At 41.9% G+C, this 13,139-nt stretch overlaps 1 protein-coding gene across 2 annotated transcripts; it reads right to left on the bottom strand.

Annotated features, from left to right (window-relative positions):
* Positions 1-4,624: 4,624 nt before the first annotated feature.
* nup35 (nucleoporin 35) lies at positions 4,625-12,066 on the bottom strand. Of its 2 annotated transcripts, none has more exons than XM_042228642.1 (9): positions 11,757-12,066; positions 10,988-11,155; positions 10,743-10,879; positions 10,011-10,068; positions 8,710-8,818; positions 8,563-8,632; positions 5,283-5,411; positions 5,036-5,164; positions 4,625-4,941 (listed from the first exon to the last, which is right to left on the bottom strand). In XM_042228642.1, exons 1-9 carry the CDS (start codon positions 11,767-11,769, stop codon positions 4,864-4,866), a joined length of 891 nt encoding a protein of 296 aa, XP_042084576.1. In that variant the 5' UTR covers positions 11,770-12,066; the 3' UTR covers positions 4,625-4,863. The 2 variants fall into 2 exon arrangements, with proteins under 2 accessions (XP_042084576.1, XP_042084575.1); XM_042228641.1 differs by having other exon boundaries at positions 10,743-10,882.
* Between the last annotated feature and the right edge of the window lie 1,073 nt (positions 12,067-13,139).

Here is a 13,139-nt window from a genome sequence, read left to right on the forward strand (position 1 = left end):
GGGACCGGGACGATGCAGGATGTTGAAGACTCGTTGTAGCGGCTCCCCAAGTTCAGCAGCACACGCCTTTAGCATCCTAGGACACACCTTGTCTGGGCCTGCTGCCTTTCTGGGGCGAAGCTTCCTCAGTTGTCTCCTGACCTGATCCACTGTGACACTGGGAGATGATTGGAAGGGGGGGAGAGAGGCTGTTGTGCTGTTTAGAGAGGGGTTGGAGAAGGAGGAGGGGGGGATGTCATAGTGTCAGGGAGGGGGGGAAGCGAGGGAGGTAGGAGAGTAGGGAGAGGGCTCTGTAGTAAAGGTGAGGGTGAGGGTGGGGGGGTTGTGGGCTGGTCAAACCTGTTGAAGAAGTTGTTGAGTTCGTTTGCCTTCTCCACAGTCCCCCCACTGTGCTTTTCTTGGTGTTGTGGCCTGTGATGGTTTTCACACCATTCCAGACCTCCCTCATATTGTTCCTCTCCAACTTCTGCTCCACCTTCCTCCTGTAGGTGTCCTTTGGGGGCTGAGGGCTGAGGGCTGCAGGTAGTCCTTTTGTTTAGGTGTGAGTTGAGGGTGAGCAGATGGGAGGTGTGAGTGATGGTCTTTCAAATCTGCAGTAGACGGTGTTAAAGTTGTCAGGCAGTTTGGGATTCTCTTCAGGGTGGGGGGATGGACTCCTGTAGCTGGTGATGTGCTGCAGGCCTCTCCAAACTGATGCAGGGTCTTTGGCTCAGAAGCTGGTTTTTAGCTTCTTAAAAAATGACACAGATGGATTTGCGGCCTTGAATCTGGAGTTTGGGGTTTACATTAGTGTTATTTGTATTTTTTGTTCTTTACATTTATCTTTAAAAATAAACAAGCACTGGAGAGTGGTCAGAACATCAAATGGGACAATACTGGGTATATTGAGCTGGACTGTGTACCTATACGTGACTGGATTGGTTTGTTTTGCCTGCTGAACAAATGCTAGCCTGTCTGGCTTTTTTGGGTAGTGAGAAAAATCAAAATGCAAAGTAAGTCAGATATGTTGATGAATTTCTAATTTTGGAAGGGTGTTTGGTGACAGAACACCTCCAACATGTCCGCCCCTCTCTGAACCTTGCTCTACCCGAAGTTTCTTCCCGTTAAAGAGAGTTTTTCCTTCCCACTGTCACTAAGTGCTTGCTCACTTGGCGTCCTTTGATTGTTGGGGTTTTCTTTGTATTATTCTAGGGTCTTTACCTCACAATATAAAGTTCCTTGAGGCAACTGCTGTTGTGATAAACTGAATTAAATGACAGCCAAAATTAGACAGCAAGTATAAGTTTCTGCTTTGGATAAACAAAATGTCAGTATAATTTGAATAATGTGAGCACTGATCCAGGCAAATATACAGCAACTTCCAGTGCAAGTTTCCACCTAGCATCCTCTTCACCACAGTGACAGTGGACAGACGACACATACTCAACTACAGTGCTCACATGGAGCTAAAAGAGAATTAGATAGATCGGAGAAGTCTGCGCAACTTTTTTCCACAATTTCTAGAATCAGAATTTCAACATTGGATTGAAATATTGCATCTAGGGTGGGTAAATCTCACTTTATCTTATGGTATCAAAAGCCTTTTGTAAACTCAGAATAAGGTCAAGTATAAGCTGAGTCAAAGACTGCCCCTTCTGTTCTACTCTTAACCCCCTATCTGTTGTTAGCCTAGCAGCGTGCCTTCTGTCTGCACTCAGGGCAGGCTGTTTGGCCAGGTCTTGTTATTTATCCCTCCTTCTCAGTGCTCATGTACTAGTTAGAGTGAAGGAAGCCTTAATAGACCATATGCTGCTGGGATAAGGTGTGCCACAGGTAAGTGGCTCCTAGAACAAAGTTCAAGTGGTAAGAGGTTTTTCCAAGATGACATGCCATAAATGAAGCTGATAGTGAAGGAACCCTTCCTTTTTTACCTTTTACCAAGATGCCACAACGAGAAAGTATAATTCACAGTCTCTTTCACACCACTAAGCCAAGGCAGTGGTTTGGTAACTTGTTCTTTACTTGTGCTTTCAGGTGGCACAGGGACTATGGCCATTTGAAAGCTGTTTGAGCAGTAGTCTGTTTTAATAGTAGCTGCACTGAAGCACAAGACTAAGCCACAGTCTCATTACAGCATCAAATATGATTGATTCTGTTAAGCAGCAGAAGTAAAGAAGAGTTTTTCACACATTCTTTGTACCTTTTCGAAGTGAAGGAGTTAAAGAGTAATAGGCATTGGACTAAACCACTGCCAGGGATATGAAGGGCAGTCCGTTTTTTAAACACTTATAAGATATAAAACCCACATTTATTTCATAATCATCATCGCATTCATTTTAACAGGGAAAAATAGAAGAAGATTAAAATTAAAATTGTAGCTCTTGTTGCAAAGTGCACATAAAGAGCAACAATATGGCTAGAAAATAAAAACAGTATTTATTTACAATTTCTCATAAATAATAAAAAATCCATTTTATGCCCTATCACCAACCCAGGCCCATCACACAATTCAGAAGCATTAACAATGTCCTAGCCCTTTGCTCTAGACCTGACATATAACGCTCTTTACAGCTGCACATCAATCTTCAACATTACATCATAAAGAATTGTGTAATTGTTGTTTTTGTATGCGTTTCCGTTACGTTACAGACTCTCTTGCCGCCTGATTCACCTGCTAAAATAGACAGCACAGAGTTGGAGCTTCTTCTTCGACTTCAGCATGGGATCCTAGTACTTCCTGCACCACTGCTCTTTAAACAGGAACATCAGCTCATGCTATGTTTGCACCTCTCTGCTCCATGCCTCAGCATTAGTCATCCTCTATTACTCATGTGGCGTGTATTTGCGAACACACCGGGAGAGCACCGAAGAGCTCCTGCCTACTAAAAAATGCAGCTTAACTTGATACAAAAGTGGTCAGGGTGTGGGTGCCACAGAGGACCATTGAATTCTTTGTGTTTGTGTAGCTTCACTCTCGGCAGTTCTTTTCCTGTTCTTGGAATCATTTTAATTCTGCGGGATTTACTTGTCCCAGTTAAAGTAATCCAAACATGTGGAGTATCAGCGGTCGTTTAATTCCTCAAGCTGGCAGGTTTGAGGCTTGTCTGGTGGAATTTGTGACTCCATCTGCTGGACAAATTCTGTTACATGTGTCGGAGTTACAAAGGCCACTCTACTGCAGACTCTTTGGGGTGGCAGGAGCTGATTATTTTACACCAAGTTGAAATTTCTCCATCCATTTTCTTTCGCTTATCCGGGGCCGGGTCGCGGGGCAGCAGCCCAAGCAGAGAAGCCCAGACCTCCCTCTCCCCAGCCACCTCCTCCAGCTTGTCCAGGGGAACACCAAGGCGTTCCTAGGCCACCCGAGAGATATAATCTGCCCCGGGGCCTCCTCCCGGTGGGACACGCCCGGAAAACTTCACCCAGGAGGCATCCTTGTCAGATGCCCGAAGTTGAAATTTATTATTTATGTCCATTCCTGAATATATCTGCCAGCATGAAAGTGTAGGACATTAACTATGAAGGTTTCTATGCAACTATGAAGGCCAGGTTTCACTCGAAACCCTGGCTGATTGTGACCCACACCCGTTTTCACACCTTGGCTCATGTGATTAGGTAGAGGATCATCAGGGGGTCCTTTTGTCCCTCTTTGGGGGGAAACTCCCACTGGGTTTAAATCTGGGACTCTCCACCATTTGACCGTAGAACTGAAGAAGCTTCTCGGATGAGAGGTGAAACGTCTTCAAACAACTTAAAGAAGTCCAGACACTTTTCTTTCCAGCTCCTTAGATTAACTATGAAGTCTTACTTAGTATTTTACTTAATACTTAGTATTGCTGCACAGTTGCTTGAAAAGAATAACACAGCTAAACTTTTACTTTAACATATTTGGAGCTTTTTTTTTTGCTGATAATTTTTGCTGGCATGACGCAGATGTTACAGTACAAGTTTGCCATGTAAACAAACTGTAATGATTAATCTCCAGACACCAGGGGGCACTGCAGAGAAGCCTGACGACAGTTTCCCCAATGTCTGCAGTTTTTTTTTTTAGCAAAGTGGACATTAAATATCCTAATTAGAGAAGTGAGTTTTCTTGAATGCATTCTGGCAACAATTGGAAAATGTGTTAAAGTTAATCTATTATGGGTTTTTTTTTTAAATATATTTTCTCCTCAAATATGGCAAAAGTTTTAAATAATGGTGATCAGTGTGTGTAGATGTAATCACTGTGAGCCTAAAGCTTAGATTCAGACTGCTCTGAACACTTCCTTTTTTTGCTATGCTTGTCCACAGATGGCATAAGATAAATATACCTGGCAGATCTGAAAAGGGGAGACAGCATAGATGTATCTTAAAACTGGATTCTTTTTAACTGCCTGCATACTTCTAGTTGTAACAGCTCAATCACTAGTTTCAGATTAAAAAGGAACATAAATAGGAATAGTGACAATACGTGTGTGTGATATCGACCCCTTGCTTGTCATACCAGGTCTTCATCATACAGCAGGTGATACCATGATGGCCACATCCTTCATACCGTTTAATACAGCCAAAAATCCTTATCTACTTGACAATGTGACTGTGGTGAACAGCCCACTCCTTGGCTGCTGGAAGAACATCTCTGAATGAAAACGATGTCAATGAGTTAAAAAAAACAAAAACATTTTTATTGAGACAAAGATTAAAAAACATTGAAAAACTGATTATAAAAGAAGACAGCAAGAAAAGATCCTACATTTTAGCACACACACACACACACACACACACACACACACACAGACACACACACTCAGACATACACACCACACAAAGTGAATCAGTTCATCTCTCTTCCCACCACTTGCCCTCTCTCTCCTGAAACTGCAGGCATCCTTTTATGCAGCGTCACCAGCCAAACATGTACTCCATCGCCTTGGAAACAAAGCTGTCATCCTTCCTGGGTGTCTGTTTGTCTGCTACCACCTAAACACAGACACACATGCATTTATAGTCGAAGAAAAACAAGAGGTCAACTCTTTTAAAGTTGACCAGACTAAACCCTTGGGTAACAGTTCACCTGGTAGTCACTGCCTGAGTTCCTGTAGGTGGTGCTGAGTGGTCTGATTGCAGAGCGAGGGGTGGTAGGGAGCGCGGAGAAGGAGGAGGAGACAGGAGTAGAGACAGCCTCAGTGCTGTCCATCACGCTCTGAGAGACAGATAAACGAACTTCATTGCTACTTCAAACTCAGTTTAACTTAGTGTGGACAATTGATCACAGCTCAGAGAGAAGATCAGACAGGAGCAGGGAGCAGCAGGAACCCAACCTTGTCTATGCAGGGTTTGACTCCCACCATGATGGAGTCACCGAACACCTTTCCATCTTTGGACAGTGCTTTCCTGGCCTGAAGTCTGGACTGATACTGAAGGTGCATCCAGTTACCAGGAGACGCCATCTGTCAACACGTCATCAATACGTTAAGTTAGTTCACAGCAATACACCTCAAACTCCAGTTGCTTCTTTGAATGGGCTGCGACTAGAGCTGGGCGATATAAGATTTTTTCATATCACGATATGTTTTTTTCATTTCAGGCGATAACGATATCTATCACGATATAAGCCAAATAACTATATTTGTAAGATTTAAATGTGCCGTTGCTCACAAGTAAAATGTGAAATAATCAGCAGCTTGTTTTTATTTAAATATTTATTTCCCATAATAAGTTCAACAGGGTAGATGTACTTAAGGAACATGAGACTTTTTCAGATAAATAAAGGCAAATATTGCAAACTACACAAAAGGCAGCCGCTAAAGCGTTTAAGTTTCAAAATAGAACAAACAAACAGACTAAATGTCAATTCCACTTAGAAACAAAATATTAATTCTAAAAATAAATCTTAGTTTGTTTTACAGAAGAACAGACAAAACTGACTAACTTTTGTCAATATCAAATAAACTGAGAACTAAAAGGAAATTCTCAATCTCTCCTTGTTGTATAGCTAGCTTTTCAAACAGTTTTAACAGTTACTTTAGTCTGACAAAAGCCGAATGACGAATTAGCGCTTCCAGTCAGAGACTGAGGCTACGTCCACACGTACACGGGTATTTTTGAAAACGGAGATTTTCCGTTTTCGTTTTAAAAAATAATCCCGTCCACACATAAAGGCAGAAATGAAGGAAAACGCTGCTATGAACATGCCAAAGCAGCAGGTGGCGCTAGATTCCTAACCGTGCGAAATGTTGGCCAATCAGAAGTCTAGAAGCCTCGGTGGGAAAAAGTAAACAAAGCTGGGGCATAGAAGCAGAACCGAGTCGTATGTGTGGAGGGACAGTAACTGTGTGTATATGTAAGCATTTAAACACTGCAGAGAGTAGAATTAACAGTAACAGTATTGTAGAAATTCATTTCACCGAAACAATAACGTGGCGCACAGTGTGACGTCAAAAAATGCGCACACCTTTGATCGCTGCGTTTTCTCCGTTTTTCTAGTCCACACGTAAATGCAAAAACGGAGTTTTCAAAAATATCCACCCTGGCCGGAGTTTTAAAAATCTTCGTTTTCAGTGACCAAAAACGCCGTTTACGTGCGGACGAAAGGTGCAAACACATAAAAAAGATCTGCGTTTTCAACAATACCCGGGTACGTGTGGACGTAGCGCATGCACCAGTTTATTGTATTTCCAGACTTGCTTTCGGCACAATTTACAGTGCACGCTACTCTGTTTTTTGTCAGACTTGAAATAGCCGAAATACCTTCACACTACGGAACTTCTGTGGCTCTTCTGTTCAACAATCTCTTCGGCGTTGGAACCATCATCTGTTTTCTCTTCGGTCACGCTCGGTTGATTTTTCTAGTCGGCGCATTCATTTCCTCCATTACGCGCTGGCTGCTTCCCAAACAAACACACGTGCGGCTTGGCACTTGTGCTGTACGTAACAAGTCACGCGACGTGACGCTGCGGCTGTGATTGGTTCGGCTCTGCGCTACTTAATTTGGATTGGCTGTTCTTTTTTATTTATTTTTTTTATTTTTTTAAGAGGACAAGAGCGGTAGCTTAATTTTTCTATCGAGAAAAAGTTATATCGCGATACATATCGTTATCGTTCTATCGCCCAGCTCTAGCTGCGACTCTTCTGGGCTCTAAATCACAAACACCATCCAACACTGACTCAGGGCTCCAACAGCCTGTCTGTGCTCTGATTTCAAGGTGTTCAAATACACTGACTGTCCGCTCTAGACCACAAACAGCATAACAGACAGATGCAGCTTCCAGGTCTGAAAAGTGAAGCCAACAATGAAGCAGTTTTAAACAGTATGTGGTTTCACAGTCAGACTCACTCATTGCACCTGATTTCCAAATACCAATACTGTGATTGCAAACAGGTGCAATCATTTCACAGATGATTTGTAAGCCGTGTGGATCAACTCTCACCGGTAACAAACAACTTTTACACTTTGGTCACTGACTCAACTTTGAAAGATCTCAACAACCGAAAGATCTGAACCATCAGAAACTTTCTGCTACAATGTCAGACTTCACTTAGTCTGTTGGTGCTTGTTCAGAACCAATACTGGTAAAGTGATTCGGAAGCGATGCAAAACCAGCAGTCATAAAATGTTTTTGATAGACATTTCAGCCGTCTGCAGGGAAATGGCAGCCATCAGGGCCTGTGGTGGCTAAGAGGTCAAGAAAAACCACAGTGACTTAAAAAGATTCAGGCATGACCTTCAACGATGCTCAGTAGGAAACCTTTCCTGCATCCTCAGCATGAATTTGAATGCCTAACGTTTAGAAATAAACATCCAGGGGCGTGCTGCATTTTGGAAACATGTCCTGTGGACTGACGTCATTGAAACAGATGTTTTTAGCTCAACAAGTGTTGGTTGGTAGTTGGGGCCTGTGCTGCAGTCACTGGCACTGAAAATACAGTTAGGTCCACAAGATGTGACCATGCATTTTGGTCCCATCTCGACTGTTTGATTTAAAGTCCTCTGTGACTGTATTCAGATGCAAAACGATAAAAAAGTGTCACCGTCCATATACTTATGGACTTAACTGTATTTCACTGCTAGCAGGTATAATGGATTCAGTTAAACACCAGAAATGTCAGGAAGCAAACATGCTATTCTGCTCTCTCTCTTATGTACTGTGCCCTGCAGTCATGTAGCCTGCTGCTCTGCAGCTAGTGATGGTGACCTTGTTCTGCTCTGGAGGTCTGCTGCGATCCGGAGGGACAGGCAGGTCATTCTTGAGCCACTACAGCAATTTCATCCATGGGACGATGGACTGACCGGAGAAGTAGCTGATTATATTACGTAACAGAGTTTTTGTTCCTATGTATTGGGTGGATTTCTTAGGTGTATTTTATCACAATTCTTTTCCAGGAGGACTGGGATAAAATCCCATGAAGAGTTCCCATTCTTGATTTTCACTACATCTTTAACTCTGTTTTAGTATTTGTTTTTACTACTGGAACACAGCTCATCTTTACTTGTTTGCATATTAACGGTATATAGTTAATATGCAAACACTATATGATATAGTGCCCGTTTGATCAGACACAAATATCCTGCAGTCTGATAATGATGTGCGAGTGTCTCACCGTGTGTTTGAGGATGTTTCCGTATTGAGCGAACTGGAGCAGGATGTAGGAAGCCGAGGCTGGAGGGAAGCTAAAACACACAGACATACCCTTAATGTACACAGAGTGCATTTAAACTGTAGTGTGATGAAGTGTGAGCATAAATACCCAAACACTGTGACCCAGGTCTGGTCCAGCTGGTCGTCAGATGACAAAGACTCTCCCTGAGTGTAGAAGGGGTCCACCTGAGCTGGTGACAGACACATCTGCTGCATGCCTGTCGGGACAGATATGTTACCCAGTTAATCCCCATAAACCCCACTGTGAGCAAAATAATAAACCTTTTCAGTGCCAACACAAACAAAGCTTTGTGCACTGATGTGTCAGTATCTGCAGCTGCAAGTGTTATCAGGTTTTACAGCAACAAACAATGAAAGAATGCAGGTAAGCTACTAGCTACCAATTCTCCTAATGGTTCAGTGACAGTAGAATGAAAGTAGGATGGAAACCTTGTAAACTAGAAGATAGAGAGGAAAAATACTAAACGTGGCTGTCTAGCGAGTTAAAAATCACGTTCTAGTTATATTCCCACATAAAAGAAAAGTTGCAAAGTGTCTGTTTTGCAGTCTTATCACCATCCAGCAGCCACGTCACTATTTGTCTTGTCTATTAACACAGAAAAAATGATCACAGACAGACTTCATCCGTTTTGCCATCTTGATGCAACAAAGTTGCTTTGAAGCCAGCAACTGACTGCGAAACATCCCAGCCCTGCCACCCGTCTTTGAAGCAACCAGCCTAAAGAAAACATGGCCTCATATTTGTTGCACACTGTCGCAATAATTATGGTTGTGCCACAGTCCCATACCACCATTTCCCCTTAGTGTCACTGTGATCAAAATGCAATCTAAATCTAGGCTAGTCAAAAAGTAAGAAAAGAGTAACATTTTCTAATTAGTGCTACGACCAACACTCTGCTTCCCTTTATAAAACCGAATATGCTTTTGCAATACCACTGACCATCAACTGTCTAGATAAAAGTACCACCAGGAATTCCACTTCTCCCATTTACAACATCCACTAAGGGCATAAGCATGATGAGTGAGAGGATTTTGGGCAGCTCTGGATATAGATCTGTCACTCCATAACTGAGCAGTGAACCAGTGCTACAAGTGACAGTAATAATTAGTCTAACCAACTTCATATTTCTGCTCCCGTCAAAGTTTGATTGTTGACTTAGCCGGCTAATCCCTCACTTCACTAGCTACAATGACTTCTGTCACCAGCTGCTCTTTTTATTTATTTACATTTTTTTAAAGTACTCTCAAGAAGCCATTGTTTTTAAATGTTTCTACAAAAAAAATTATCCTTGATGACTTCTAGCCATTGTGACGCATAACACGGGCATTACTGTTAGAAGTTGTTGTAAAGTCACTACGAACAGAGTAGTCAGCAGTGTCAGTGTGTACCTGTTCCTGGAGTGGAGGCCTGACGTGCTGACAGAGGAGACTGCATGACTGGGAACGACTGTAGAGAGTTAATCAGACAGAGGAACATGTTTTTAAAAAGCCTTTTTCACATGTCACCGTGAACTTTCATCAAACACAAGCACTAGCCAGTCATCTGGCCTGTAATGAGCCTTGTCACGCTGGGTTTTTTTTGGTTTGCCTACTTTATGTTTACTTTCATCATGCACATGATCACCTGCTCAGGAATCAAGTGTGTGCCATTCAACCACCTGTATCTATTCCTGAACATCTGTGAACATATGAAAATTATATTGACCATGCATGATGATGTACAGAAATTAAGTCACCATGAAATGCTATAAGGCCTCCATGTTTCACCACCTTACTGAGGGTAGAGGCGTTGCTGTTTGTGAAAGATCCCAGGAGTTATGCCGTTCTGTCCCAAACTAGTCCTGGGTTAGGTGCTTAACTAAATGTGATTCAAAAGACACCTCTGTGAAGAAGAATGGCACTTGTGTCACTGGACACAAGGTGACTGTGTCTGACCTGGGGTCGGGGTTCATTGGGGAGCGTCTGATGGCAGAGCCTTCACCCATTTGCATTTCTTAATTCAGTCTCCCTCTCCAACCCCCCCTGCTATCCCTGCTATTGTCTTGGTTACAAAACCAGGAGGTGGCAGCTTTCATGTGAAAATAGGCGGTTTAACTCACTTTACCGTGCATGCTTACCCACCTGTCTGTGTGCAGCAAGAGGTGTCGCTACAGTAACCAGGTCGTCATGGATACTGCGAACAGGTGGGGCTCCACTCTTGTCTTTGGGTGTGGGGACAACAGGCTGCATGGCAGAACCTCCACCACCACCTCCTCCTCCTCCTCCATTTAAAATAAGTTAAGTATGAATATGAGTCACTAATTAATCTAAATAATCTAAAATATAAGCTTTAGACAACAATCAGGTATGTCTCTTCTTCCACTCACCTCGAAGTGTGCTTGTGCTATCCGCAAGTGGTGAGGCCAGGCTAAAAGAGCGAGGCTGTGGGCTTGCTGGAGCTGGCAGGTCACCCATCAGGAAACCGGGCAGAAACTGAGCCCCAGAGGTTGGCTTAGGAGAGGTAGGAGAGCCCAAGGTCATCGGCTCTGAACCCACTGAGAGACAGGGATAAGTTAATGACAGACGGTCCAAAACAGCCATTAATAGAAATACAACTTTAGAGCTTAGATGCTAGTATATTATTATGAAGCTTCTGACAGCATGTCTTCACTCTAACAAGTGGGAACAAATGCCCCAAATCTAGGTGTTTATTATCAATGTTAAATCTGGAGATGAACGCAAATTGGTGTATATTTATTTGAATAATGCTTTGTGTAGAGGAATCTTAGTTACTGAAAAAACGAATGTTCTCATGGTGTGAACTTTATTGTGAGCCATGAGCATATTTTTTTTTAAACTTATTCTCTTGTCTTAGGACATCCGCAATTTATAAAAATCTTAACTAATGATTAAAGTATTCATCTATCTATCTATATAAAGAAATACTAAAATACAGCCACTTGTGGTCGACACACGGGCTTTTTTGTAGTGCTTTACCTTCTACCTTCTTCTAAAGCAAGAAAATTAGCACCGCTGCCCCAACACAGAGTTGACAGATGACATATGACATGCTTGCCTAATAAAGCCATAAATGCCGAATAGCTAATACCATCAATCAGAACGCAACGGATTAACATTTCTAAAAGTTTTCCTTACCTTGTAACTCCATCTCTGTTTCTTTCCTTTCTGGCCGCGATTTTCAAAAGTAGGAAGTGACGCTCGGAAAAAAGGATGGCAGCCGGCTAACGCGGCTAACAAAGCTAAATGATGTGTCACAATATCTCACTGTTACTGCACCGTAAACGCGACTAGGAGTCAGTGTTGTTTTTAAGGACCTAAACTGTTACAGCTGACCGATTTAAAATCTACTCTTTCAGTCCGCCACGGGGTGTTTCTGGAGTTCAGAGGCACTGGGAAAAGGCTGACGCTAAACTGGAAGTACTACAGCTTACTTCCGGCGAATTTAGAAAGCGTCAATGTGATGACGCGTTCAATGGCCCTGCGTAACGTCGTTCATTTGTATTTTTCTAATGAATGAAATGAACGTACAAAGAAAAGAAAATATCTGAGGGCTTTTATTTTCTTACACTTAATTTTTTTTATCAACACGCATACAAGGGATCTGTTTTTAATGATTCTTCAATCTGTTTATTTTTGGCTTAACTGAAAACATTTAAGGGACTCAATAAAATCTATATACTATAGACTGTACTACACTTTTTTCTTTTGCTTCATGCTGTAAGTGCTCCAGTTGTAATTCCTATTTTAGATGTTTCACATTCTGGGTAAAATCTGACCCAGTCACATTAAACGAGGGAAAACCTGGCAACCAAGCTCTGTGGAAAAAGGGTGTTTCTGTACATAGTCACAGGAGAAAACTCTTGACCACTACAGACTTTATTCCTGTGATACAATCTGCTATTTGACGGGGAATCAGTGTTGAATGATAAACAAACAAAGATGATCCAGTGTGGCCAGTTCTTAAGGGAACTGCTTTAAAAAATAAGATTTTTGTAGCATTATTAACCCCTTGGTTTGGCCAAACGAGGATTTTTAATGAAATCACTACAACCTAAGTACCTGAAAAGTCTAACGTAAATGAACTTTTTAATAGCTTCATTTAAACATCAGCATTTTAGCATCACATTAATAACCTCTTCGGGACATGTACTGACTGATGGAGTAATTGCATCCACAAAAAATCCATGAAAAGAAAAGCACTAGTAGAAAGAACAAACAAAACAATCCTTACAGGTCGTTTACATATAGTGTAATAAACACAAGGAATGCTAGAAAACAAATATGTTGTGAAATATTAGAAGGTTGGATTGCTGATCAATTAACCAAAAGTTCAAGAATAACTAAAATGCATTGATCTAGTAACTAAATCAACGTTTTTTTAATTGAAGTTATATTTCCCCCATTTGATTACTTTATTTTTATTATGCATAAGAAATTTTTATCTCATAATTCTTTTCCGGACACTGAAATTTCATGGAAAAGTTTTGGAAGCATTGAGATCGCACATCCACCGACGAA

Source organism: Haplochromis burtoni, unplaced genomic scaffold (assembly GCF_018398535.1).
Source record: "Haplochromis burtoni strain Fernald_Lab_line unplaced genomic scaffold, NCSU_Asbu1 Contig_337, whole genome shotgun sequence".
Classification (NCBI taxonomy): Eukaryota; Metazoa; Chordata; class Actinopteri; order Cichliformes; family Cichlidae; genus Haplochromis; species Haplochromis burtoni.